At 42.4% G+C, this 27,949-nt stretch overlaps 1 protein-coding gene across 1 annotated transcript in view; it reads right to left on the bottom strand.

The window, feature by feature from the left end:
- The window catches only part of RELN (reelin), a 543,431-nt gene that overhangs the window by 36,735 nt on the left and 478,747 nt on the right, over nucleotides 1–27,949 (bottom strand). Inside the window, exons 44-51 of the mRNA XM_075016845.1 lie at nucleotides 18,546–18,804; nucleotides 15,892–16,141; nucleotides 13,795–13,963; nucleotides 8,346–8,486; nucleotides 5,793–5,970; nucleotides 3,395–3,588; nucleotides 1,334–1,590; nucleotides 78–232 (exon numbers count right to left, since the gene is read on the bottom strand). Coding sequence (XP_074872946.1) covers nucleotides 78–232; nucleotides 1,334–1,590; nucleotides 3,395–3,588; nucleotides 5,793–5,970; nucleotides 8,346–8,486; nucleotides 13,795–13,963; nucleotides 15,892–16,141; nucleotides 18,546–18,804 — 1,603 coding nt within the window. The remainder of the gene's footprint in view (nucleotides 1–77; nucleotides 233–1,333; nucleotides 1,591–3,394; nucleotides 3,589–5,792; nucleotides 5,971–8,345; nucleotides 8,487–13,794; nucleotides 13,964–15,891; nucleotides 16,142–18,545; nucleotides 18,805–27,949) is intronic.

Below are 27,949 nucleotides of genomic sequence, written 5' to 3'. Positions count from 1 at the left end.
GTGAATTGCTCCTGCTCTGAGGAAAACAGGCCATTTAAAAATGATTATGCAGAATATTTAGATAATAAAGATTTTACCTTGAACTGCATAATCCAGCCTTCTGTAGGAGTTAGGTCATGAGTGACTGCATAAACTTCTCTGCCATCATGGCTACCGCAGATCATAACACCATCAGGAGAGTCACAGAATCTTTCAATTGAGCAATCATCATGGAACAGCCAATGCTCATTTACTTGAAAACAAATAAGACAGTCAATATTGTACAACTGTAACATTAGGTTAGAAAACAGTAAATAGTTTAACTACTGAAGATATACATTGGATTAAGTCTTTAACCATGTACAAATTATTTAGTATTATTCTTTGAAAAATTTGAGAGCACTTTAGTATATCCATCACTCACGAGTTTATATCTAACATTCAAAACAGCCCTACTATTTGCTGACCATAAACCTGCTAACATAATTTTTAATGAGTAAGAATTAAGGACCTGAGAATTGCTCGCAATGTTTTGCTATTATGTGGCATATATGCCACTGCTGTCTCATTATCCAGTAATACTATACTAAATAATATTCTATTTTAAAAACAAAGTGAATTTCCTGCAACTGGTTCTATGTGGGCAGACTCCTGTAAGTTGAATGGGGATCTGGAATGCAGAAGTCTGTTAATGTGGGGTCAATTGCAGAATCACGTCATGGCTGACCAAAGTAATACCACATTATTTTCAACTAATTAGTCCTACTAGCATGCACAAATATTTCCTTATACATGTGATCAAAGTAATACCATATTATTTTCAAATAATTAGTCCCACTAGCATGAACAAATATTTCCTTATTTATATTTTATCAGCTATAACTCAATAACTTAATCCCCTGAGTGACTACTTGAAAAACTGTTGCTAGAAAATATCTGCAAAATAGGAAACAAATACTCAGGTTAGGAAATCCTTTTAAAATAATATGGCAATCAGTCAAATAACATTTGTTCCTGGAAACAATAACAGAAAATACTACTGTACTACATGGTGCAGAAATAAGAAAAACATCTAGACAATTATTTTTCTTTGCAGAGAGATGTCTCATAAGTTAAACACTGACTGAAAGATTTCTTTACCATTTGTATTTTCTTGTTTTCTGTATTTACTTTCCAACTTCCCTCCATGCACAATTTGAAGGTTTAAAAGCAGTTTGTTACATGTTGTTTGTTAAAAAATAGTACAATACATGGTCAGCTCTGAAATCCATTGCGGTGAGATGAAAAAAAAGTCATATTTAGACATAACTTTACTGACTTGGCTCTGAGACTTGGATTGATATCAGACTTTTACCTGTCGTTTTGTCTTCTGTAAACGTATCAAAAGCAATCCTCCCAACGGGTCCCGCATCTGCAGGTGAACGTTCATGTTGTGGGAGTGGAGCACTGCTGAAAGTGTCTAACATCACTGTCCTCTGATCAGCAGAGCCAGATATCAGCACGTTGTCAATAGCCCAGTCATTCTGATCCAAGCCATCATGTTTAAGTTGCCACCAGCGGAAACGGGTTCCAACAGTTTTAGCCTCAGGAGGGAGGAGAATGTTCACAAAGCTAAAATGTAATAAAGGAGAAAAATCATGCGTCAGTATTACAATTTATTAATAAAGTTTTAAATAAGCAGCTGGATGGAGTTTTTAAACAATATCGGGCCAGATTGCACAAAGGGATAGAACCTAACCCTAGTTCTCCCTGCTGGGGACTTCCTGACCATAGGAGAATCCTGAATAGACACAGAGCCTTTAAGATAGGTTTCTATTTCATCCGCCCAGCAGAATCTGACACAGGCAGTGTATTAAAAATGGAGAGTGACAGAGAGGAAGAGTAGCTAGAGTATGGTGTGTGCTGGGTATGCTTAGGTGGTGGACAGTTCCTTTAGGAAACATTGCCAGTGATGCAGGTTTACAGGGGACCATGGCTGCTCTAACTGGCTGCAGAGCCAGGCGAAGGATTGGAGAGCCATCCCCATTTAAGGAAATATGCTGAAGTGGAATCAATATATTAATTTGATGTTGACATTAATAAAGATGATTATTTTTGAAGCTGAAGACGCTGATCATATAACAGTGTTTTATTTCTACTACTTTATTTCCCTTACAGCAAATGACCAATGCAGACATAAATTAAAACAACACTGACTCCTAGTAGCATTCATAAGTAATTCATCAATGCACAGAGGACCAGTCCAAGGCCTGTGTGTCATTCATCCCACTTCAGCATTAAAATACGACTCAAATGTGGCAGAGACTTTTTGCTGGCCTTCTGCACAGCAGTGAATTTCATCCTTAATGACCAGGTGCTATATGACTCGTTTAGACAACAGATCTTTTTTATGCTTTAGCTAATCAGATATAAGATTATAAATAAAGGTATGCTAAAATATTCTCTAAATCAAAGTAACTCTTCTGAACAGCTATAGCTTTATTTTCACATTCACTGGTTAATAATGATCAATCATTCACCAATGTAACTGGCCGTCATAGACTTCTTCTGATTAAACTGATCTAATGTTTGAAGCCCAATTCTGTCAACACTTACACAGGAACATAAGAATGGTCATATTGTGTTAGAACAAAAGTCCATCTAGCCCAGTATCCTGTCTCCTGACAGTAGCCAATGCCAGAAGCCCCAGAAGGAATGAACAGAACAGGTAATCATCAAGTGATCTATCCCTTGTAGCCCATTCCCAGCTTCTGACAAAAAGATGCTAGTGATATCATCCCTGTCCAACTGGGCTATTAGTTTCTGATGGACCTATCACAGCAGAATTTATCTAGTTCTTTTTTTGGACCCAGACATAATCTTGGCCCTCACAACATGCTCCGGTAAAGAGTTCCCCAGGTTGACTGTAGATTGTGTAAAGAAATACTTACTTTTGTTTGTTTTAAACCTGCTACCTATTAATTTCATTTGGTGTTAACTAGCTCTTTTCTTTGGAGAAGGAGTCAAGAACATTTCTCTATTCACTTTCTCCACACCAATTATGATTTTATAGATCTTTATCATTCCCACCAGAGTTGTCTCTTCCAAGCTGAAAAGTCCCAGTTTTATAATCTCTCCTCATATGACAGCTGATCCATACTCCTCATCACTTTTGTTGCCCTTTTCTGAACCTTTTCCAGTTCTAATATATCTTTTTTGAGGTGAGGCGACCACATGGTGGATGTACCATGGATTTTTATATGTTTGCACACCTGGTTATCTTTAAGCACAAGTTAATAAGTTATATAAATGTTCACAAGAGTGAAACTTTTGATCTTCTTCTTACTTACGAACAGTAATATTAGCAATCAAGACAGATTCTTTATGAAAAATTAAAAAATAACACTCTAAGTAGTAGAAGTTTACATTTACAAACCCTGGTTTGCTGAATTGATCATAAAAAATTTCCATTAAGAGGTTCCAAGTAATGCCACCATTTACAGAGTACTCCAGGACAACTCCTTGGTTCCGACTGTTAGGAGTTATCAGGCATCCATACATGAAATAAAACTGAATGAATTCTGCATTAGTGAGGTTTAAATCCACGGTAACTAACAAACGGCTGCATCCCTAAAAAAACAAAACAACAACATATTTTTGTCAGTGTGGCTGTTCAATTAAGATAATTACCAAGGCTATGATGCTTTCAATAAATATAATCATGAAAAATATAACAGTTCACCCATTACTCAGTTGCTTTATGGGAATTAAGTGGTATTTTAAAAGGCCAGTCCTCTTAATTGGAAGGTCATAAGACTGAATCAAAATAATCACAGAATCATAGGACCACAGAAATCTAATCCTGGAAGCGATCGTGATAGGGCATCCAGTCCTCTGAACTGAGGCAGGACTAAATATTATCTATACCATATCCAACAGGTGTTTGTTTAGCTTATTCTTACTGGGATTAAAATTCTACAGACTTCCAAGCTAATTTGTTCCAGTGTTGAATTATCCTTATAGTTGTGGAGTTTTTCCTAGTGTCTAATCTAAATTTCCCTTGCTGCAATTTAAATTCTCACGTTTTGTCCTGTTCACAAGTGGATAAGAACAATTAATCAGCCTCCTCTTTATAACAATCTTGTATGTACTTGAGAACTGTTATGATGCCCTCTCTCAGTTTTCTCCAGGATAACAAACACAATTTTCTTCTGTCTTCCCTCATATATTATGTTCTCTAGACAGTTAATAATTTGTGCTGTTCTCCTCTGACTTTTTTCCAATTTGTCTGTCTTTTAAAACTATTATTTAAAATTTAACCTTTTTTGTCACAAGAATGGAACATATCATACCTTTCACTTTTGTATCACAAGTGTCAAGTGTAGCATTTATTTAACTTGTGAAGGAGAGCTGCTTTTCTGTATGTACACACAGCAAAATTTCCAAAAATGGGATTTAATTTTGCTTCCGTAGATTTGTTGGCACAAACAATAATGGATATAAAATAGAAGTTGCTGATGTTCAGATCTTCATTAGGAGTAATCAAAATAGCTCCATTGGCTTCAGTGGAGTTATTCTTATTTACACTAGTTGACCCTGTATGTCTAACTCCTGGAACTACAAACTGAAAAGACTGTTGGATGCCTTCACTTTACTACTTATGCCCACAATTGACTGTGGCTGAAAAATTTCAGCCAAGAAAATTAGAGACCCACTTTAAGGCTCTTATAAAATTAGGTCACATTGTTATTCATTGCTCTTTTAAAACAAAAACGGTTTCCGTTTAGCACTGTAATCCTTAATTAGTTAATACCTGTCAAAGCTCTACGGTTGACTACACAATGATAAGTAGGCTAATTCTACCTTGTAAAAAGCTTTAAAATATAACATGACTCTACAAATTCAATCTGAAGTCTCATGTAACACAATAATTAATGCTAAACAGAATAATTAATGACCTGATCTGCAAACGTAATTTCAATTAATTTCATCTTGAAAGATGTACACTGTGGATTTACACACACACAAAATATTTGAGATCCACTGCATTTTTCTTTTCTCAAAACTAGATTACAAAAATTTTCACCTCCATCTTTTTAATACTAGTTGGAATAAAACACTTCAATTAACATTAAGGTCAACAATCTGGTGTGGATAGACACTCAAGAGACAGAATAGTTTTCAGTAATTATTTTTACACCTTCTATAATACAAACTATATTTTATGAATCACTCATGCTGCCCAGTGCATTCTCATGGTGCCAGTTAAATCTTAATGGGAAAAGGCAATGAAAAGATAATGGTTTCTGTTTTATAAAAGAATACAGATCTGGGACTCAGTTCTAACTATACATTAACTGGTCCCGCAAACAAGCATGTTTAGATTTTTTAATAGCAGTATTAGTATGTTCTTGCAGTCTAAAAAGTAGCATCACCAGATCCTGGACTATTTATTTTTGCCAGAAATACAAATAATCCATACAAGAAACCCACTGATGAATGAGTGGGTATAAAAACTTCAGTACTATGGATTGTGCCTTGGTCTACAGGCTCTGTTTTGGTGGTCCCTCCATGGTTTTTTTCAGGGAGCTGACACATTGATGTCTCTTTGAGTGCTAGGGATAGGATGAGCTGAAAGAGATGTATCCACTTCTCTGTTGTGTTTCTGCCAGATACCAATGCAGAGCCTGCCAGAATTTGACCCCAATCAAGGAAGTAAACATACATTTTCCATTTATTCAAATACTGTTTCAGGTTACTTATTTATTCAGTTTTCTAAGTCAACCACACTGGAACAGTCAACAGGCAAGTGTTAACCAGAGTTAAACACTGACCCCGCTGAAATGAAGAGCCATTCCAGATGCAACAGCTCCACAGACGGTGCTCAGTTTCCCTCCATTTACTGTTAGCCAGTTCTGATTAGATGGAGCTCGATTGAAATTGTCCTTAAGTTGCGTTGGAAGGGATGTTTCTGGCTCATCACAGTAGAGCCCACCCCAGTGTTCATCACAGCTGAAAGGAAAACAAACAGATTAACCACATTTAGAAATATTTTGGGTATGAAAACTTAAGATAATTTTACTCCAGCCTTTGAGAACAAAAGACCGTTTGTCTCACCTACAAGCACAAGGTTGGAGGAATTACACTGCCTCTTTCTGAAGCTGTTTACTGTTAAACAGGATATATTAATTGTGTAAAGACCTGTATGTGCAAGGTTTCAATTCAAGCTGGTAATACATCAGGTACAGAAGATTCTTCTAACACTGTGCTTTATCATTAAAAGAGATGGTATTTTGGTAGATAAATTTAATTAAAATAAAATACTAATGCCAGTACTAAGCAAGTAAGTTTAACCATCTTTTGACAAGTGACAGGGCGCTTGCCCAGCACTGGTAGAGACAGAATTAAAAGCAGCCCTGGGAAAGGGATGTCCTGGGAACCAATCAGGGGCAAAGATTGTGGAAATCAATCAGAGCCCAGGAGCGCTGCCTAAAAGTGATGGCTGGCCAGGGTGACCACACTCTTGCTCCAGCTTTTGAGGTAGGGAGACCTAGCTGCCTGCTTGAGTTGGGTATCATGGACAGAGCAGTGCTGGGAAAAGGCAAAGTGAGTCAGGCAAGCCCCATGCTCTGGGGCCTGAGACAAGGCTTGAGGGTACTAGGGTGGCAAGGAGGTAGCCAGTGCGTAGGAAGGCAGCAGGTCCGACCCTTTGCCAATGATGAAGGCCATTTCAGATTGCCGTTTGCCCTGTGTTAAGGGCCTAGATGAAGAGTGGCAGTGGGTCACTGAGGCAAGGTGGGTATGGGGGCTTGGGGTTCCCTGGAAGGGGAGGACCTGAGAGTGCGGGGCACTGTGGCAGGGCAGTATCCTGAGAGAAGGGCTCTGTGGTCAGGGAGGGATGTGGGTCCTGACATAAGATGGAAAACAAACTGACAGACAACAGCAGTCCATAACATGTTTCCACAATAAAGCTTTCAGTCAGTTTGTCAAAAATGTAGACAAATACAGAAACATAGCCTGCCATTATGTAGACATATCTTAGCACAGAGATTGTGCTTTGCTTCTTTAGTGCCTTAAGCAGGGAGACAGATACAGAAAATATTTGTGTTGTACTTGGATCCATAGATTTTCCTTCTAGTGAACACGGGGACAGTAAAATAATGCAGCTAAGGGCAATTTCTGCTACCATTTGTGGCTGGAAAGAGTCCCAAATTCAGCAGATTTGGTATTTTTCTGCTGCCAGGGGGAAGAATTTTGGAAGCCCATGTCGCTGCATGTCTAGCTTTGTGGGGATAGATATGGACTGTCACAGAACGAGATTTTTGGGAAGGGACAGCATGGTTTCACAGAAAGCTGCCACCAGGCCCACTGACAGGGATGGGGAAGGGGCCAATTGCCCTGGAACCTTAAAATTCAAAAGAGTCTAGGGTTCTGGCCACCACCACCATTGCTGTAGTAGGAGTGGTGGCAGCTGGAGCGCTGGAACCTTCAAGTTGCTTCCAGAACACCACGCCAGAGTGATGGGCTCCATGCTCTGGACAGCGTGAAGGGCTGGGCTGGGGTGGTGCTGTGTTCCAGACAGCACTGAGGGACAGCTGCCCTTGGCCATCCTTCTGCTGCCCTCGGAGTGTGGAGCCAGACCCCAACACCACATTACCCAGGGGCCCATGGAGGCTGTCAACCCCACTGGCTGCCACTAGGTAGCTTGGCATTAAGCCATTGAGCCTACACCAGTCCTGAGGCTGGAGTAGTTGTATTTTGGACTGATGAAGAGACATCCAGCATCCAGTTAGTTACTTGGTCTATATGCTAGGAACAGGGTTTGGGACACATTTAACTGGTGACAGCCCCATGTAAGGGCCAAGGATAATTTTTTGTTCCTGTGTTCAGCAGAGTTCAGAGACTGCTTTCTGTACACCCCTGAGAATTGAAATCATCCCATAGAAGACTGTGTCCCACCCAAACAATGGTTCATATATGTATTTCAGTGCTAAGAGGGAAGTAAATTACATCAATCTAGTAGATAGAACAGATTGTATAGTATCTTTGGGCACCAGAGAGCTGGCAGAAAGATTATCATCATTTCTATCTGAAATCTCATTGGTGCAGTTCCAATCCACATAGTCATCAGTATGGGCATGTATCTCAAAGGAAAATCAGGCTCTGAGGAAGTCAGAGGGGATTCACTCCCACACTCCAATATGCCCATCCATCCCTCTCTCCTCTTAGAATTTTATTTCCCAAGTGATGTTGGTGCCTGTTTCTGTTTCAAAGAAGAAATTCTGCTTTGAAATACTACCCTTCCAAGCAACTGCCTTGAAATCACACAGGAAAATGGAAATGAAAATCTACAGCACTGTGTATTGGTGGGAAAAAGCTATACTTACACACAGTTCCCTTGTTTGCACCTCCCATGCCCACTGCACATGTCTATACAGCCATCCCCAATGTAGACATTGTCTATAGCCCATGTTTGCTGCTTGTCAAATGGAGCGGGCTGGTGCCAGCGGAAACGAGTTGCTTGAGATCTTTGGGAAAGAAAAGAAAAATCAAAAGGTAACACTTCCATCTGTGCTAAGCTCTGTTTTGATTGAAAAGAAATACAATTGTGTGTGTTCACTGAAACCTGGGCCACATTTATAATGACGATTTATCTATGAACTGAACGAACAAGAGCTGGTTCCAGTGAATTACAAGGCCACTTAACAGGGCCCCGTGCTTGCAAGGCCAAATGTTCACTATGCAGTTTTTCTTCCCACCCTTCAAAACCTGCTCTGTTCTGCCTGGGGAGGACAATGGGAGTTAGTCACATGGAAACAATGAAATGTTACAGGTCATCACAAGGAGCAATGGTCTCATATGCCAGCTGTGGAACTACAGTCAGGTTTTTGTTTATGCCACAGCAGGGGAAAGTTTTAAGGAGGGATGTGAAGGGGAATAATGAAGGGGTCTTGCGGACATTTACAGGGTCCTTGTCCAATGCACAAGGGGCAGTATGGCATGAAGATGCCAGCTTAAAATTTTAAAATGAGCAATCAAGACTGACATAATTTGTAGAATGAAAGTGGAGATTCAACATTTCAAGACCATCCTAGAGACAACGTTCACGCTATTTTTTTCCATCCATGTGTGGAATAAACTTTCTAATGTGCGTTAGGGCACATGCAGATGCGCACAACCATCTCCCCCCTGGCAGCAAACTACCCAACTGCCAAGCTGCTAATCAGCTGAGTGGCATTTCAATCACTCCTGGGTGGGCTCCCAAGTGCTCAGTTTACAGGGAACATTGCAGGACACAAAGTGTACAGCAGAGATAGGCCACAAAAGTCCTTAAACATGAAGACAAGTTGTTTGTGTTTAAGTCAGTGCACAAGGGGAAGAAATGGAGGAATGCAAACAGAGGAATGACATAGCTAAAGAGACATGCAAAAAATTTCACATTAAAACAGTAACTGGTTCCTGGTGGAGTGGGATCATGTATGCTGTAGGGTTCACAGCATGGTCTGAACTGTCCAAAGCAAAATGCTAAATACAATCAGTTTTGGATTTGAGGGAAATCTAGATCTAAACCACACGTAGAAGAAAACTGTGGCCCCATTAAAAGCAATGAGAGTTTTGCCATTTACTCTGGATTTCATAATGGGGCTTGGATTTAATCCTTAGTGCAAGCACAGCCTATTTCAAAGTAATCTGAACATAATAGACGTTTCTTGTGACTCAACAGAGAGGTTTCCAATTTGATTTGCAATATTTAAGCACTAGATGGCAACATCAAACTACATGATCCTAACTCTCGGTACAGAAATAAATCACCTATCTGCAAGCAACTGAAGGTTAGTGCAGAATTAAAACAACTCCTTTATGGTTGGGTCAGTGTTAGATACCAGTTTTATCCTGACTCTTTAAAGAAAGAAATTAAGCATTTTACTGGGAACTGGGTGTAATTTTTTTAGATGGATGACAGATTTATCAATAATATTGATAGTTTTCCTGTTCAAAAATGAATCAAACTTATTTTCAGAGCGTCTGAATTCAGCAATATGAAAGTGGAGATTGCAGAGGATGAGCTAAATGCAAAGCTATCTATGTGTTATGAATCATAATCAATAGACTCTTGAAATCATTCATAATCTCAGAAAGTAAAGTCTATTTAATTTCCAATCTATAGTTCTCTCTGATATACATCTCATAGAAAGGCTCTTTTATTTCCTGACTCTTCAGTTTTTCAGTATAATTTCTTATCCATGATGAAATACAAGACAATTTTTTGATTTTCTTATTTTCTAGTTCAACTTTTTACATTAGTTATTTAATAACTTGTTGTAGCATATGTGGTAGGACTGAAAAGGAATTTAATAACCCAAAGCTACAGTTTCTCTCTCATGAGTAAAATCACAACAGTTCAGAGGTCTGAATTACTGGAGCTCTAATTTAGATCCAACATAGCTCAACCACGTAGGATGTTTAAGTTTCTTTTTCTTTTTACTCCTGAGGCAGATTGTGTGAAAGAAACACAACCCTTGTGCCTTCAGTTTGGCAATTTCCATGACTTTTTATGGAATGTAGCAAATCAACTTAGAAGCTTTGTATTATGATTTATGTCTTACAGTCAAATCCAAGACATAAGAAATGACTGTTCTCAGTCTCATACAGGCCATAAGTCATGTAGCATTCTGCAGTACACAAGCCCCAGAAGACCACATATGGATACTATGCTTGGCAAGTTGTGTAAAATGCACACCAGCACGAGCTATTAAACCACCAGGAGGAGCAACTTAAAGAACAATGTGCCTTTGCAAAGGAGACTCTTCACTCTTGCAGCAGTGCTTGTTCCTATTCTAAAACTTGGCCTCTCTCCTTGCTGGGATCCTAGAGATGTAGTGGCCCTTCTCTCACTCAATCCCTGTCTTAAATAATAAAGACATTATGGTGTGTGGTTGTACTGGGACGTCTCCCACCACTGACTGTACCACAAGGCAAAAGGCCAGGCTATTGGTCTAAGCAGAGCCATCTTAACTCCACTGGGAACTCATTTCTCTCTCTCCTAGTGGACAGGTGGCAGTCAAAGAGAGTCTGATTTAATCTTAAGATTCTCAGTGGTTTCTTTCAGACAGCCATGCTGACAGGGGAGGCAAAAGGGGCAGTTGCCCTGCAGCCCAGCATTGCAAAGCAAAGGCAGCCAGAGCTCCAAGCCTCTTTTTACTGCCACGGCAGCGCTGCACCACATGGCTATCGAGGGGGGAGGGGGCAGAACCACAGATTGAGTGGCCTTCAGAACTGACTGCCCTTAGACCTGGCCCTTCTGCTCTTGACCCACCCTTTCCAGGGCATGGAGCCACCCGCCTCCCACCTCCACCTGGGGCCCACGGTGGTTGGTGGTCCTGCTGCTTTCCATATTAAATTGAGTTGGAAAGTCTCTGGAACTGATTATCTTGACTCAACCCCAAAAAATCCCTTTAAAATTTTTTTAAAAAATATTGTGAGCTTTAAACATTTTAACAATATGGACAATGCTTCTGCAGAAATCAGAGGCACTGAAAGAGAAAAAGCTAAAACAGGCTACAACAAGATATACAAATAATATTGCCTTATGAATATACTTAAGTGGACGGGATGCCTCAGATAGTCCATAAATGGAACATGGAGTTTTTCTGTACTAGTTTGATAATTCTAATCCAGATTACAGTAATGGAAAATGAGTGTGTGTAATCTATGTAACTCCTAGTAAACAGATGTCCACGGCGACATCTACACTAGCCCAAATCTTTGAAATGGCGATGCAAATCGCCATTTTGAAGCTTACTAATGAGGCACTGAAACGCATATTCAACACCTCATTAGCATGCCGGCGGCCACGGCTCTTCAAAATTGCTACTTTTCTCTGCCACGCAGCTTGTCCAGATGGGGGACCTTTTTGAAAGGACCCAGAGAACTTCAAAATCCCTTTATTCCTAGCCCCTTATTCCTATCTGAGGTCAGGGCCAGGGGTCCTATCTGCTGATAGGAATAAGGGGATTTCGAAGTTCCTGCGGTCCTTCCGAAAAGGGCCCCAGTCTGGATGAGCCACGCGCCAGTGAAAAGCAATTCCGAAGAGCTGCAGCCGCCGGCATGCTAATGAGGTGCTGAATATGCATTTCAGCACCTCATTAGTAATCCTCAAAATGGCCATTTGCATGGCCATTTTGAAGATTCTGGCTAGTGTAGACATGGTCCACATGACAGAAACCACAAATGGCACTAAGTGGCAGCCTTCATGGTAATCTTAGACAGATGAATAATGGAATAAAAGCAGAAGCTAAACTATCCTCTTGCCCTTAGTTCAGTCTTTTAGGTCAAAACTGAGGCATATTGGCAAGGCATTCTGGGGAAGCTTGTTCTGACACCGCCCCACTGCTCTTTTTCTCTGAAAAGGCAGAGAACTTCAGTCTGTAACGTTGTCAGAACAGGAAACCTCCTTCACACACAAAATTCATCCCCAAAGTGAAAAACAAGGTTTTTTTTAAAGAATGAAGTCAAAGGAAGTGAAGGTGATAATGGGATTTTTTTAAAACAATGAACAATATATGAAAGTTGAATGTCACTTGTCAGATGTGACAAGTGCAACAGAAAAACAAGAACCATCAAAATGTTACTTAAAAACACACATTTATAGCCAGTAACAGCAAGTACAGGAAGCAGGTGGGGATTTAGACAATAGAATTGACCAACAGCCTCTGAAGCCAGTGAGAAAGTAATAAGGGTAACCATAATACTGCAGTTCTTGCTAAATCCAAGCTAAGAGAGGATCTTTTTAAATCAAGGGTACATTTAATCTACTTAAGGTCACTGCATGCCCAGCTGCCCATTGGGGGCACTGAAGAGCACAAATAGCATTCCTGGTCTCTTGCATTCCTCAAACTGGTCTCTTGCATTCCACAAACTGGGCATACATGCATTCTCTGTGCTTTCCAGAGCATAAGACTTACTTCAGTCCAGCACCCATTGAGGCACAAGACACCCCAGGGAGGATGCAGAGAAGTCAGGGTCAGGGGTGGACCTCACCCTCAACACTGGCTCTTGGGGAGTCTGAGCCTGTGGGGTGCAGATGTGGTTGAGGGGAGAATAACAATGGGTAGCAGTGCTGTCAACCTTGATGGGCCTCTGAGCAAGATGGAGGTAGGGAGCAACTCAATGTTCCCAGAAGGGACAGGGCCTCAAGCAGAAGGGGCAGGGCTAGGGGCAGCCAGCCCTCAGTGCCACCTGCAGCATGCTACACCCAGCCCCTTCCCACTGGCAGCCCTCACAGTCACTTGGAGCATACTTTGGTGGTGCTCTGGTGGTGATAAAAGGGCCGAGGGCCCAAGCCAGCACCCCATTCCCCTTTGAATTGCTGGGCCCTGGAGCAATTGACCCTTTGGCCTCCTCCACCATTGGCAGGCCTGCCAATGGGATGTAACCAAGGGCCAAAAACAGTGATTTTGCCTGTTTCTGCACATCTGCATATTATGCTCTCCTTCTCAAGTTGGGTCTCCACCATGCTTGCACTAAAGGGACAAATGGATGCATACTGTATATAGGATAGACAAGTGAGAGTCTGTTCTCTGTCTGCTCCCATCAATCATGACTATTGAAATATACTAAGCAGAAAACCTAACCTCCCTGTTTCTAACATTCAAAAAGCACACAATAATTCTGTACATCATACTCAGAGCATAATGGCACTTTCATTTGATCCTCTGTATAAATACTAGACACACAATGAGCAAAAAATGGCCCCATTTTAATTCAAGATTGTACTGTACTAGGTGTTGTCAGATATTTGTGCACTAAGATTTTGTCTATTCAAAATGTATCTACCTAGTATAAGGAGGCAGTGGCAAAGTAATCCTGGTCCATTTGTTGAATGTGTCAGATACTAGAATCCTTTGGAGACGGTACTTATTGCATTCTACATTAGTGGGCAGACAGTCTTGCATTATTGGATGCCAAGCCAATCCAAGATCCACTGAATACTCCAGTTCAATAGCTAAAGATTGAAAGAAAATAAATTAATTAATACTGAAACTTATATGTTTAAGTGAACATGTTGTACCAAACCACTGACTATCAAAGAACTTACTGACAACTCAGAAGTTTACAGTTGCAGCACAGGAAGTTTCTAGACTCTCTGCTACCAAAATCAAAGGCTTGCTCTTGAGCTAAAGAGGAACCTCTATTATCAATAGCACTAAAGGACCTATGACACACAATTGAGAAATTATGATTCTACCCAGTAAAAGGCAGTAGAGCATCTTCAAACTACTGACTTCATTAGAATAGCTTATATAAAACTCTTTTCAATTTAACTTTTACATAGCAATGTTGTTATATATTTCATTATCAAGCCTTCCTAAATTGGCAAATACATTCAAATGCAGCAAATATAAACAATTAAACTTATTTCAAGTTTATTGCTTATAACTTTCATAATAAAATTAATGGGTAAACAAACTGGCTAAAAACTTGAATTTATTTATGGCTACAAAAAGTTTAAGTGACAATAAGTACAGACCATAAATGTAAAATAAATGTCCCATATGTCAGGCATTTTGGCTATATGGAAGACAAAGTATTTGGTGGCTACAGTTACATTGGTGGTAATTTTGCTTATCTTTTTGATTTTGATACACTTACTTTTGCTGAATTATCCTCAGTCAAACAGTTTCTCCTATTTAGTATCTGAGCTCAGAACTGAGCATTATATAAATACACGGATAAGTGGGTACAAGTAGTTTTTAACATTAACTTTTCACCAGAATTCTGTCCTTTCTACATCCAGGCTGGTGTCATGCCTAACTGGATACTTAATTAAAATAATGTTAAGGGCAACACCTTAAGGAAACTCTTATCTGCCTACATATTACTACCCTATCAAAATACTCTTACCCTTAACAGGATGACAGAGTAGTGGCTTTAAAATCAAATTGAAAGAAATTATTATGCATGGGGTAGTAATTAATTTTTATGTTTATATATCTTGGTTAATTCCATGGATTTCAGAATTAAAAATAAGTTAACCTACTTTAGGGATGTATGGTAAACCCTTGCTCCTTTTTCACACAGAACCCCAAAGAAATTGACAGAAACTCAACGAAATTATATATATTACATTAAAAATGTATTAAAAGAATGTTTTGTAGGTTGTGAAGTCAAGCACAAAAAATGTATGAAATGCCAGTATTTAATTCTTTGTTGTGCATAGACATTATGACAAAGTTTTAAATTAGGCAGTCACATTATTTTTTCTACCAGCCCTTACCTCATTCATAGAATTATATAGGTATAAAAGTGCTTAAAACATTTTCAGGATATTCATGGAAATGGAAATGCCTGATTTACATCAGGTTTATATCAGTGTAAATATTCCTGATTTACATTTGGTGCAAGTGAGAAGAAAACTATATATTTGTTCTCTGAATATGCATTAAACCCATCAGTTTTAAGCACTGCAATTTGTGCAGTTGTTGAGGATGTGAGGCTCCAAAATAAGATATTAATGCTGTAAACAAACTATTTGGCATTGGACATCTATTGTCTAGAGCTGAGAGCAATATAATGACAAGAAATGAGGGTGCCAAACTACCAGACTGTATCTACATTTGGGATTTATTAAGTTGTCTACATGAATTAAATGGAAACTTGAATGATTAATCTTATACACTACATCTTAAATGCCTTTAAAGTACACAAGGAAAAACTCTGTGAAATACATTCATGCACAATCTAAATCTTTTGGTTTGTCTCAGCATTCAGATAATAAATGTTAAAATTGTAATTTCCTTATAGAAATAAAATATTTTCCTTGTTTTGTTTATGAGTCTCTAATACAGGAGACAGCTGAAATGGAAAATAGATGGCAATACTTTCCTATATAAAACAGAACATAAAGTACATGATTTATGAAGATGACCTCACCATAACAGGAGTCAGTGACAGAGCAGGATGCTGCAAAGTCTATTTGTATGAAAGAATCCTCATTAACCACAATGTCAGTGGTTACAACATAACGGATGCTAGCTTTCTCAATGAAAACTAGTGCATCCCCAGTAGAACCACAGACTGGCATCTTTGTTCCACCTGGATGGAGCAGCCACTTCCTGCTATCCAATGTCGCAAAATCATCTTCCAGGATTGTGTTACCAGAAATATTTCCACCAATCAGAATCTGAAACAGGAAAATAGGAATTTATTGTTTATTTTATTTTACATAGAAAGTGGGTCAAACTAATGGTCCATCTAGCTCAGGTTGCCAATGACAGATGCTTCACAGGGAATAAACCAAACAGGCATCTCTGAGTGATCCATCTCCTTGTCATTCACTCCTAGCTTCTTGCAATCACAGCCAATGCGCACCTTGAGCATAGCCATTGAATAACCATTCATAGGCCTATCCCCAATTCTTTTTTGAGCCCAGTTATAGCTTTGGCCTTCACAACATCCACTGGTAATGAGCTTCACAAGGTTTACGGTGTGTTGTGTGAAGAAGTATTTCCTTCTGTTTGTTTTAGACCTGCTACCTGTTAATTTTCTTGAGTGATCCTTGGTTCTTGTGTTATGTGATTAAATAAATAATACTTCCTTATTCAATTTCTCCATATCACTCATGAGTTATAGACCTCTACCATAACTCTTCTTAATAGTACCTTTTCCAGGCTAAAAAGTCCCAGTCTTCAATCATGTTTGTTGTCCTTATCAGTGCTTTTTCCAATTATAATATATATTTTAGAGATGGGACAACTAGAACTGAATGCAGCAGTCAAGATATGGGTCTATCATAGATTTGCGTACCAGCATTATAATATTTTCTGTTTTCTTATTTATCCTTTTTCTACTGGATAGATATGGTTCCTAACATTCTGTCAGCTTTTTTGATTGCTGCTGCAAATTGAGCAGATGTTTTCACCGGACTATCCACAGCAACTCCAACAGCTCTTTCTTGAATGGTATCAGATGATTTAGACCCCATCATTTTGTATGCAGATTTAAAAGTATCTATCCTGCAACAAAAAAAACCTTCAAAAACAGACTCCAAAGAGAAACTGTAGAGCTATAATTCATTTGCAAGTTTGACACTATCAATCAAGGACTGACCAAAGACTGGGAATGGTTGGCCAACTACAAAAGCAATTTTTCCTCTCTTGGTGTTCACACCTCCACATCAGCTGCTGGAAGTGGGCCACGTTTTCCCTGACTGAATTGACCTAATCAGCTCTGGCCTTTCTCTTGATTGCTACTTCCTTCTTTTCATGAGCCTGTATATTAAGACCTGTCTCTGGAATCCCCACTACAACCATCTGATGAAGCAGGTCTTTGCCCATGAAAGCTTACGCTCCAAAAAGATCTGTTAGTCTTTAAGATGCCTCAGGACTTCTCTTTGTTTTTGTGGATACAGACCACCTGTCTGATACATGGAAAAGGAGGAGAGGAAAAAATAAATGAATACAGGGGGCTTGTTCTTGTAAACACATACACACAAGGGTAACTATATGCACAAAAATAGTCCACTGAAATACTGATGCATGAAGTAAAATTACTCACATGCCCACAATGATCAGTTTCCTGTTAACGGTTTAAGTGCAGTATGGCTTTCAGTATTTTGGTTGGAATCCTGACTCTGCTGAAGTCAGTGTGAGTTTTGCAACTGATTTCAGCAAAGTGAGGGTTTCAACCTTGGTTTCCAGTTAGCTTGAAATTATTTATTTATTTTTCTGAATTCAGTTCAATATTGTGTGTTCTGACAATGGTTAAATTATACCAAACAGAGAAGACCTAGGATTTAAAAGATTTTTCTCTCCTTTCAGCAAAGTAAAGAAGTTTTTCAAAGCTGGTGTATAACAACACTGAAAATTCAATATCTGGCCATTTCAGAGATGGCCTGAGTTAACAATTATAAAAAAAAAATACAAAAATATTTTATAACATCAGCACCAAACAATGACCAAACAATGCAATAATTCCACTGTTACACATAAAGTCTCCTCCATTTACACTTTTTGTATATGACTGTGACTCCAAAGACTTTAGGAGAGTTATTTGAGATTTATACGAATGTACACGTAAAGAATATTTTTGATAACTACTGCAGAATAATTTGGTATTTTTATAGAGAGCCAAATCCTGAATACTGCCAAATTTTCAATATGCTCAAAACTGAAAGGCGGATCTAGATCTAAGTTTTGCAAGTAGCTCATTTTTGTGTGCCAAAACAAACCTCAGATCTACATCCCTTAAGCTTTTGAGTTTTCCATCTTAGCTCTAGATATGTATTTTCCATACTAAGCTCATTTCTGATTTTCACTTTCTTAAACAAATTGATATTATCCATATGAAAAAAGCCCTTTTAAGCTTTGATATGGACATCCACATCTGACGAAAAAACTGCAATTAGATACACAAATACTCTAAAAGATCAGCTTTTTTCAGCAATGTTGCTGTACTTCTGTCTGTTTGAAATATCATCCTAACAGTTTTGTAGGTACTGCTGATGAAGGAACAATATAAAACACAACGGATAGATTAAGACCAATAGCAAAATGAGGCAATATTCTCAAGCCCAAAAGGTTAATTACCTGATCAATTACCCATGGGCTGTAAAAATGCCCATTCTCAGATGGCTGCCACCAGCGAAGACGAGTGGAGCTGGAATGGGCTTTCAAGGGAATTTCCAGAGCAATGTATCGGCCTATGTTGCTTGAATTACTGAAGAGGAATTCCTGCAGCTGGCTCCATGTGAGGCCCCCATTGAGTGAATACTGCAGTAGCACAGGCTGGCTTCTGGGGTCTGGAACCCCCTTACCGCATCCCAGTCTCATGAAGAACTGCACAAACCTAAAACCAATAAGAGTTATTATGAAAACATTTCTTTACAGAAAAACCTGTACAGGCAGCTCCCGAATTACAGACACATCAACTTTGACCATTCGCACTTACAACCAACCTCCCATTAACCCCATATTACTGTAATGTATAATATTTTTGAATTGAGAAGTATGTACGTTTAGTTTTTCGAACAGTGTGGCAGCGTTGTACGAGAACTACAGCTCAGTCATGGTGGCAGACAACATATTGTCTCTGCCCCCTTTTGTTTGTTTTGGTTCTCGGTAGCACGTTGTGTTTGCATGTCTGCAGTCAGGCAGTGTGTTTACATTTCATTCCCTCATACTGTATATTTTGCTCCTCCAGTATTTTCTGTGTTTGCTTGTAGCCATCATGGCAAGTAACAGTTAAAGTGCTGGTGGTGAGAAAAGAAAGAGAAAAGCTATTGATTTAGAACAGAAAATAGTGATAGTGAGGCAATACAAAGGGAATCAAGCCGTGTCATTCACGGCACGTAATTTAGGCCTATCAAAATCTACTATTAGAACCATTATAAAAGATAGTGATCACATTCATGTAGTAGTGAAAGGGTCTATGCCTGTGAAATCAACAATTATAACAAAGAAAAGAGCAGGTCTCATCCACGACATGGAAAAACTCTTCATGCTTTGGATGGAAGACCAAATTCAAAAAAACATGCCATTAAGCCTCAAGATGACACAAGCTAAGGCTCATAGTCTTTCTAAAGACTTCTAGAAAAAGGAGGGGTCTGACTGTGACCTAACTTTCTGTGCCAGTCACAGTTGGTTCAACTGTTTCAAGAATCATGCAAACTTTCACAATGTGTAAGTAAGTGGACAGGCAGCCAGTGCTGATTCAAAAGCAGCAGAAGCTTTCATGGAAAAATTGGATAAGCTGATAAAAGAGGAAAATTATTTGACAAAGCAGATCTTCAATGTTGATGAGACAGGTCTCTTTCGGAAGAAAATGCCCAACTGTACCTACATACATAAAAAGGCAAAAACTATGCTCGGTTTTAAGGTTTTCAAAGACCATCTAACAGTCTATTAAGAGGGAATGTTTTTGGGTATAAATTGAAACCCTTTGGGTGTGTCTACACTACAAAGAAATTTCAAAAGGGGGAACATCGAAAAACAAAATTGAAATAAGGGATTTCGAAATAGCACAGCTAACACACACAAAATGGATCGCTGTACCGATCCGCTATTTCAAAAGAACACCCTCCATTTTTCAAAAGAGAGTGTCCACACAGGCAAATGGGCTATTTCAAAATAAGCAGCCGGGAAACATCAAGCACGGGGTCACATGGCTGACAAGCCCTTCCGGGTCACACAGCCAGCAGTACCCTTAAAAGGCCCCTCCCAAACACATCCACCCTGCATGCACAGAGCCCAGCAGAGCAGTACACAGCACTGCGTGGACTGTGCACCCAGAACCAAGAGGAGAATGGAGCAGTAGCAGCTGCCAGAGTCTGATGCTGGCACCGTCACTGGGACCCAGGTGGTCATCGCCATCCTGGGCGTGGTGGATGCCCTGGAGCCCACCTTCCCACCCACGTGTCCTGCAGGCCCTGCCAAGGGGGCAACCGCTGCTCCCCATCCCCTGTTCCCAACGGCACCTCTGGAGCCACCCCAGGAGTAGGGACTGGTGGGACAGGTTGGTCCTGGGCCAGTGGGATGATGAAAGGTGGCTCGCAAACTTTAGAATGATGAGGCAGACATTTATGGAGATGTGTCAGTGGCTCTCACCCGCCCTGCAGCATGTGGACACCCGCATGCGGCCCGTGCTCCCAGTCGAGAAGTGTGTGGCGATCGCCCTGTGGAAGCTGGCCACCCCAGACAGCCATCGGTCAGTGGGGCACCAATTTAGGGTGGGGAAGGTTACCGTGGCAGCTGTCCTCCTAGAGGTGAGTCAGACAAGGGCCCCACACCCTCCCCAGGAAGGGGCAGGGGGCCCCCAGGTAAGAGGCCTGTAGGGGCAGGGGGCCCCCGGGTGAGAGACCTATAAAGACAGGGGGCAGGGGGCCCCTGGGTGGGGGGCCTGTAGAGATGGGGGCAGAAAGCCCCCGGGTGGGGGGCCTGTAGAGATAGGAGACAGGGGGCCTGTAGAGACGGGGGGCCCCCCCGCTGCGTAGGCCCAAATGTCGGTGCCTCCCTACAGGTGCTCCAGGCCATCAACCGCCTCCTCCTGAGGAGGGTCATCCGCCTTGGCAACCTGGACGACGCCGTGGTGGGATTCGCAGCCCTCGGATTCCTGAACTGCTTCGGTGTGCTTGATGGCACGCACATTGCTATCCACACCCCACACCATAATGCAGGATGCTATATCAACCGCAAGGGGTACCACTCAGTGGTGCTCCAAGTGCTCATTGATGCCCGGGGCTGGTTTACTGACATATGCATTGGCTGGTCCGGTCGAGCCCATGATGCACGGGTATTCTGCAACTCCTGGCTGGGGCAGCGCATGGAGGAGGGCACCTACATCCCTGCTTGGGAGCTCCCTGTAGGGGACACAACAATGCCACCCTGTATAGTGGCCGATGGGGCATACCCATTAAAGCTGTGGCTGATGCACCCCTACACTGGGCACACCACCACCAGCCAGGCCATTTTTAATGCCCACTTGAACCAGGCACGCAACACTGTTGAGCGGACCTTCAGATGCCTCAAGGGGCGTTTCCAATGCCTCAATGCACGGCTGGATGTCAGCCTGCGCAACGTCCCCGGGGTGGTTGCGGCCTGTTGTGTGCTGCACAATGTGGTGGAGGGCAAGCAGGAGCGCTACATGCCCAGGTGGGCTGTGGACAGCAGCCCTGGCTATGAGCAGCCGCCCACAGCCTCGTGCCGCCAGGCACAGTGTGAAGGGCTTAGGGTCCGGGAAGCCCTCCGGGAGGCCTTTGAGCAGGAGCCATACTGACCTCCACCTGGCACATGGCTCACACCCACCCTGCAGCACAGCCCCCCCTACACACACAGGGGACACTGGGGTGCACAAAAGGGTTTATTAACTGGGGATTAACTATGTAAATAAACGGCTGTTAAACAATGGTGTGGAGTCTTCCTATTGGGGCTAAATATGGGGGGAACAGGGGAGAACTATATACAATGGGGCAGGGGCATGCCCCCATGGCCGGGGCCACAGGCATGGGCAGGCCTAGTCCCCCACAGGCATGGAGGGGCGAGATCCCTGGCGGGTATGGGTGCCCCTGCCATCCCTGGTGCGGGGGCCCTGTCGGGGCCAGGAGTGGGCTGGAAGGATGGGGAGGTAGGGTCGTTCGGGGGCTGAAGAACAGGGTGGGTGAGGTGGGGTGGGGGCGGGGGCTGGGGAGGGGATCCCCCTCCTGGCTGGTACTGGCGACCAGCCAGTTGGCCAGGGCAAGATGGGTGGATGGGCTGAGGGTGGGTGGGATGAGAGTGATGTGTTCAGGGGCAGCAGCGGGAGTGGGTCCAGCGGCAGCGGGGGGGGGGAGTTCGGGGCAGCAGGGAGATGGAGGGGGCGGCTGGGGGGGCCAGCCGTCGGAGGGCTCCGACCGCCTCAGACCAGACCTCCCTCTGCCAGGCCCTGTCCTCCCGCTCCATGAGCAGCCGCTCCTGGAGCACGGTGGTCTGCTCCCGGATGGCTGCGGTGTAGGCCTTTGCTGCCTCCTGGGGGTTGTAGTGCCGCCGGTGTCGGGCCGTCTGGGTCTTGCCAGGCGGCACCCAGGGCAATGGGGAGAAGGGCTCTCTGGCTCTGTCTGAGGGTGGCACAGGTGTGGTCCAGCCCTCAGAGGACGATGCTGTGGAGACACAAGGAGAGAGTGGCCACCCATCAGTGCTGCACCCTGGCCCCTGCATCCCATCCCGGTCGGGCAGGCTAGGGTGCTGTCCATGGGTGCAGGTGCTGGATGGTGCTGTGCTTGGGTCTGGGACGGGGGAGGGTACCGTGGGATAGGCCCCGCTACCCAGGCCACCCGATCCACCTGTCACCTACCTGGGCCTCCGGAGAACAGGTCTAGGGACACCGCCCTCGAGGGCACCTGGCTGGAGGTCCCAGAGCTCACTGCGATGGGTAATGGGCCCCCCTCCTCCAAGTCGCTCCCGGCCCCCACAGGTGTGGTCTGGCTGGAGGGTCCTGGCTGCTCCAGCAGGTCTATCTCCCAGTCGGGGTCTGGGCTGCCTGTGTCCACCAGCACCAATGGCTCTGGGATGTCCTTCGGGCCGAGGAGCTGTTGCAGTGGCCAGTAGTGTGGGCACTTTGGGCCGGCCCCGGCCCCCAATCGGCTGCAGGCATCCTTAGCCTGGCTGTAGGCTTACCTGAGCTCCTTAACTTTGGAGTGGACCTGAGCAGCCGTGTGCTCGGGGTATCCCTGCTTCTGCAGCCCCAGGGACAGCCGCTTTAAGGCAGCTGCATTGTGGGGCCTCCCTGTGCTGTGGAGCAGCACCTCCTCCTCTGCCCAGAGGCCGAGGAGGTCTTTTACCTCGGCCTCCATCCAGGATGGGCCCCTCCTTCTCTGGCCCTGGCTCTCCTTCGGCGACCCCTCAGGCGGGGAAGAGGGGGCCTCCTGGGGTGCCCCAGAGTGTGGGGGGCTCACCATCCCGCTGATGGGCTGGGTGGCAGTGCCATATGGCTGCTGGAGCATGTATAGGGCTGAGCTCGTGCTTCTCAAGCCCTAGGCACACTCTCAGCTTCCTGCATGAGGTTTCCGGAGCCTTGCGGCTTTAAGGGGCTGGCCCAGGGACCATAGAGCCCCACCGGGGCTTGCTAGCGCGTCTCCCGTGCTCCCTGGAGCTGCCGCCATGGCGGACCCACGATTTTGAAATTGCAGGTCGCAGAGCGTCTACACGTGCACTATTTTGAAATTTTATTTCGAAAGGGGCTGCTCTTCCCAATCCCAGGTGGGAAGAGTGATTTCGAAATTCGGACCTGTTTTCGCCAAAAACAATTTCAAAAGAGGCTGTTGAGCATGTAGACACTCCACAGCCTCTTTCGAAATTGGGGCCACTTTCAAAATTAATTTCAAAATAGAGTGCTAGCGTAGATGCACCCGTCTTGATTTATCACTCTGAAAACCCTAGATCCTTCAAGAATATCAGCAACGTTACTTTAATAAGAAAGTATGGAGGATGCTTGCAATTTGGCAGATTGGTTCACAAACTGTTTCATCCCTGAAGTCAAGGCATATTTTCTGGAGAAAGTAATACCTTTCAAAATTTTGCTTATTTTGGATAATGCTCCAGGTCACCCTCAACACCTAAATGACCTAAGTGACATACATCCCAACATTAAAGTGCTGTTTCTGCCTCCCAACACCACATCTATTCTCCAGCCCATGGACAGGGGGCCATAGCTGCTTTCAAAGCATATTATCTTCACAACACATTTGCAAAGGCGATTGCTGCCACAAAATGTGAAAATGCCAAACATTACGTGCATTTTGGAAGGACTACAACATTCTGCATGACATAAGGAACATTGATGATAGGTGGAAGGAAGTCACTCAGCAATGTATGAATGACATATGGAAGAAAATACTAAAAATTTATGTTAACAGTTTCAAAGGCTTTGAAAAAGAAAAAGCACTAGACGAAATTTCCAATCAAACTTCACTGCTGGTAAAAGGAGTGGACCTGGAAATGGATAACAAAGACATACACCAACTGGTTGAGGCTGTTGGGGAGAAGCTGAGCAATGAAAATTTAATGGAGCTGGAAGCAGAAAGGGCAGCAGAGGAAGAGAGACAAGAAGCCCAAGAAGAAGAAAAAGAAGCCCCCAAAAGTTTGTGATGAAAGAAATTGCTGCAGCCTTCAGAAAAATAAATGAAGGAATGCACATGCTTGAAAAAATGGACCCTAATGTTGCAAGATTCTCAAAAGTGGATCATTTAATTCAGGATGCCCTGGCTTGCTATAAAGAAATTCATAATGAGAAGAAAAGACAAACTGTCTAGTCCAAACATAAGAACATCCATACTGGGTCAGACCATTGGCCCATCAAGCCCAGTATCCTGTCTTCCAAAAGCGGCCAATGCCAGGTGCCCCAGAGGGAATGAACAGAACAGGTAATCATCAAGTGATCAGTTCCCTGTAGCCCATTTCCAGCCTCTTGCAAACAGAGGCTAGGGACACCATCCATGCCTATTCTGGTTAATAGCCATTGATGGACCTATCCCCCATGAATTTATCTAGTTCTTTTTTAAACTCTACTATAGTCTTTATCTTCACAACATCCTCCAGCAAGGAGTTCCACAGGTTAACTGTGCGTTGTGTGAAAAAATATTTCCTATTGTTTGTTTAAAACCTGATGCCTATTAATTTCATTTGGTGACCCCTAGTTCTTGTATTGTGAGGAGGAGTAAATGATAATTCCTTATTTATTTTCTCCACACCAGTCAGGATTTTATATACCTCAATCATTTCCCCTCTTAATTGTCTTTTTTCCAAGCTAAAAAGTCCCAGTCTTATTAATCTCTCCTCATATGGCAGACGCTCCATACCCCTCATCATTTTTGTTACTGTTTTCTGATACTTTTCCAATTTCAACATATCTTTTTTTGAGATGGGGTGACCACACCTGTACACAGTATTCCAGATGTGGACGTACCATGGATTTATATCAAGGTAATATGACATTTTCCTGTCCTGTTATCTATTCTTTTCTTAATGATTCCCAACATTTTGTGAGCTTTTTTGACTGCTGCTGCACACTGAGAGGATGTTTTCAGAGAACTATCCACAATGACTCCAAGATCTCTTTCTTGAGTGGTAACAGCTAAGTCAGACCTCATCATTTTATATGTATAGTTGGGATTATATCTTCCAAAGTGCATTACTTTGCATTTATCAACATTGAATTACATCTGCCATTTTGTTGCCCAATCACCCAATTTATTAAGATCCTTTAGTAGCTACTCACAGTCTACTTGGGACTTAACTATTTGGAGTAGTTTTGTGTCTTCCGCAAATTTTGCCACCTCACTATTTATCCCTTTTTCCAGATCATTTATAAATGTGTTGAATAAGACTGATCCCAGCACAGACCCCTAGGGGACACCACTATTTACCTCTTTCCATTCTGAAAAAGGACCATTTATTCCTACCCCTTGTTTCCAATCTTTTAGCCAGTTACCAATCCAAGAGAGGACCTTCCCTCTTATCCCATGACAGTTAACTTTGCTTAAGAGCCTTTGGTGAGGGACATTGTCAAAGGCTTTCTGAAAATCTAAGAACACTACATTCACAGGATCCCTCCTGTCCACATGCTTGTTAAGCTTTTCAAAAAATTCTTATAGATTGGTGAGGCACGATTTCCCTTTACAAAAGCCTTGTTGACTCTTCCCCAACAAATTATGTTCTGTCATTGGCAGATTTAGGTGTGCAAATGCAGCAGGATCAGATCTAATTTTTGTGAGATACTTATAGAAATGTAAAGCACTTCTGTGTAATGGCTACCTAGTGTTTCTGAGAGTAATGAAGAATGGCCTTTGCTCCACTTCAGAATCTGGAGTGAGGATGTTCCTGTCTCTTCTGGCCCTCCTTCAACTCTCAAATCATTCATAGTGAAAGACCAGGCAGAAAATAACTTAGAGCATAGGGTTAGGTCAGAATGTATAAGCAGGATGAGCTTCTCTGAAGGAGTGGAGTGCTTTGAAGCGTTCTATCTCACACCAAATACTTACATACCTTAATGCTTTATTTTGTGTAGAATTTTTCCATGATGGTTGTAGTTACAGTCCAAAATTGGTATTTTTTTGAAGAAAGCCCCCAGCACTGCTGCCTCCCCCACTGAACCAATGTCTTCTACCAGCAAAGGCACTGCTGTAGTAGAAAATGAATCTTCTGTTGATGGTATTGTTCCTGTAGTATTGTCACCTACCTCCTTCAATTCCTCATCCAATTAATTCAGTTCATTCACCCTCATAATTATCAATCCAAGCATGCACAACAATACTAGGAATAAAGGTAAAGTTCATGTGCAGTATTAACATTATTTACATTATTTTATTTACAATATTTACATCACATTGGCCATGTCTACACTAGCCAAAAACTTCAAAATTGTCATGCAAATGGCCATTTTGAAGTTTACTAATGAAGCGCTGAAATACATATTTAGTGCCTCATTAGCATGCAGGTGGCTGTGGCACTTTGAAATTGATGCGAGTCACCGCCGCGTGGCTCGTCCAGACAGGGCTCCTTTTCGAAAGGACCCCAGCTACTTCAAAGTCTCCTTATTCCCATCTGCTCATCGGAATAAGGGGACTTCGAAGTAGCCGGGGTCCTTTCAAAAAGGAGCCCTGTCTGGATGAGCTGCGCGGCGGCGAGCTGCGTCAATTTCAAAGTGCTGCAGCCGCCCTCATGCTAATGAGGCTCTGAATATGTATTTCAGCGCTTCATTAGTAAACTTCTAAATGGCTATTTGCACGGCCATTTTGAAGGTTTTGGCTAGTGTAGACGTAGCCATTATGTGCATTACTGTATTGTATTGTGTTTTGTCTTTAATGTTCATCAATTTCAGTTTGTTGTCACTGCAGTTGTGTTGTTGTTTTTCATATTTCTGCTCTCAGTTTTTCTTTTTTTTGCTGTTGATTGTTGTTTTGTAGGTGCTTTGTTATGTTTAGAGTGCTAGTGAATTGATATTATAAACATTACTGGTAGTGGGCAGTCTATAGCTACCTGTATAAGATATTTCCGACTTACAACCAAATTGAGTTATGACCAGGTGTTTGGAACATAACCCATTAGTAAGTCAGGACTATCTGTATAATCAGCAAAACACAGGGTATTCAGAGCTTGTCCAAGTTAGTTTTAGTTTCTATTGACAGGGATAATATTTAACAAACATTCTAATTATACAGTGTCTGTAGATATACAAATATTTGCCTGCTCCACCATAAAGAAAATGGTTGCATTTTGGTTTCTTTTCTAGCTCAGGGATCCTTGGCAGAAGGAAGACTCCACTTTAGGAGAGATCTTGCTTCTTCTTCACCACAGGCCATAGTGAGTAAAGCAGACAGTAGTTATGGGTGACACATTTGGTCTCTATGGGGAGAGCTCCTTGGTACAGGGAGCCAAAAAAAGCTATTTATGCACCCTTCATGCATTTATGTGCAAAACTGGTATTTTTGCAACATCAGCAAATTTGATTCTGAGTGAAATTT

The sequence above is a fragment of the Carettochelys insculpta genome, chromosome 1 (genome assembly GCF_033958435.1).
Source record: "Carettochelys insculpta isolate YL-2023 chromosome 1, ASM3395843v1, whole genome shotgun sequence".
Lineage (NCBI taxonomy): Eukaryota > Metazoa > Chordata > Testudines > Carettochelyidae > Carettochelys > Carettochelys insculpta.
This window is presented reverse-complemented; position numbering and strand designations above follow the sequence as displayed.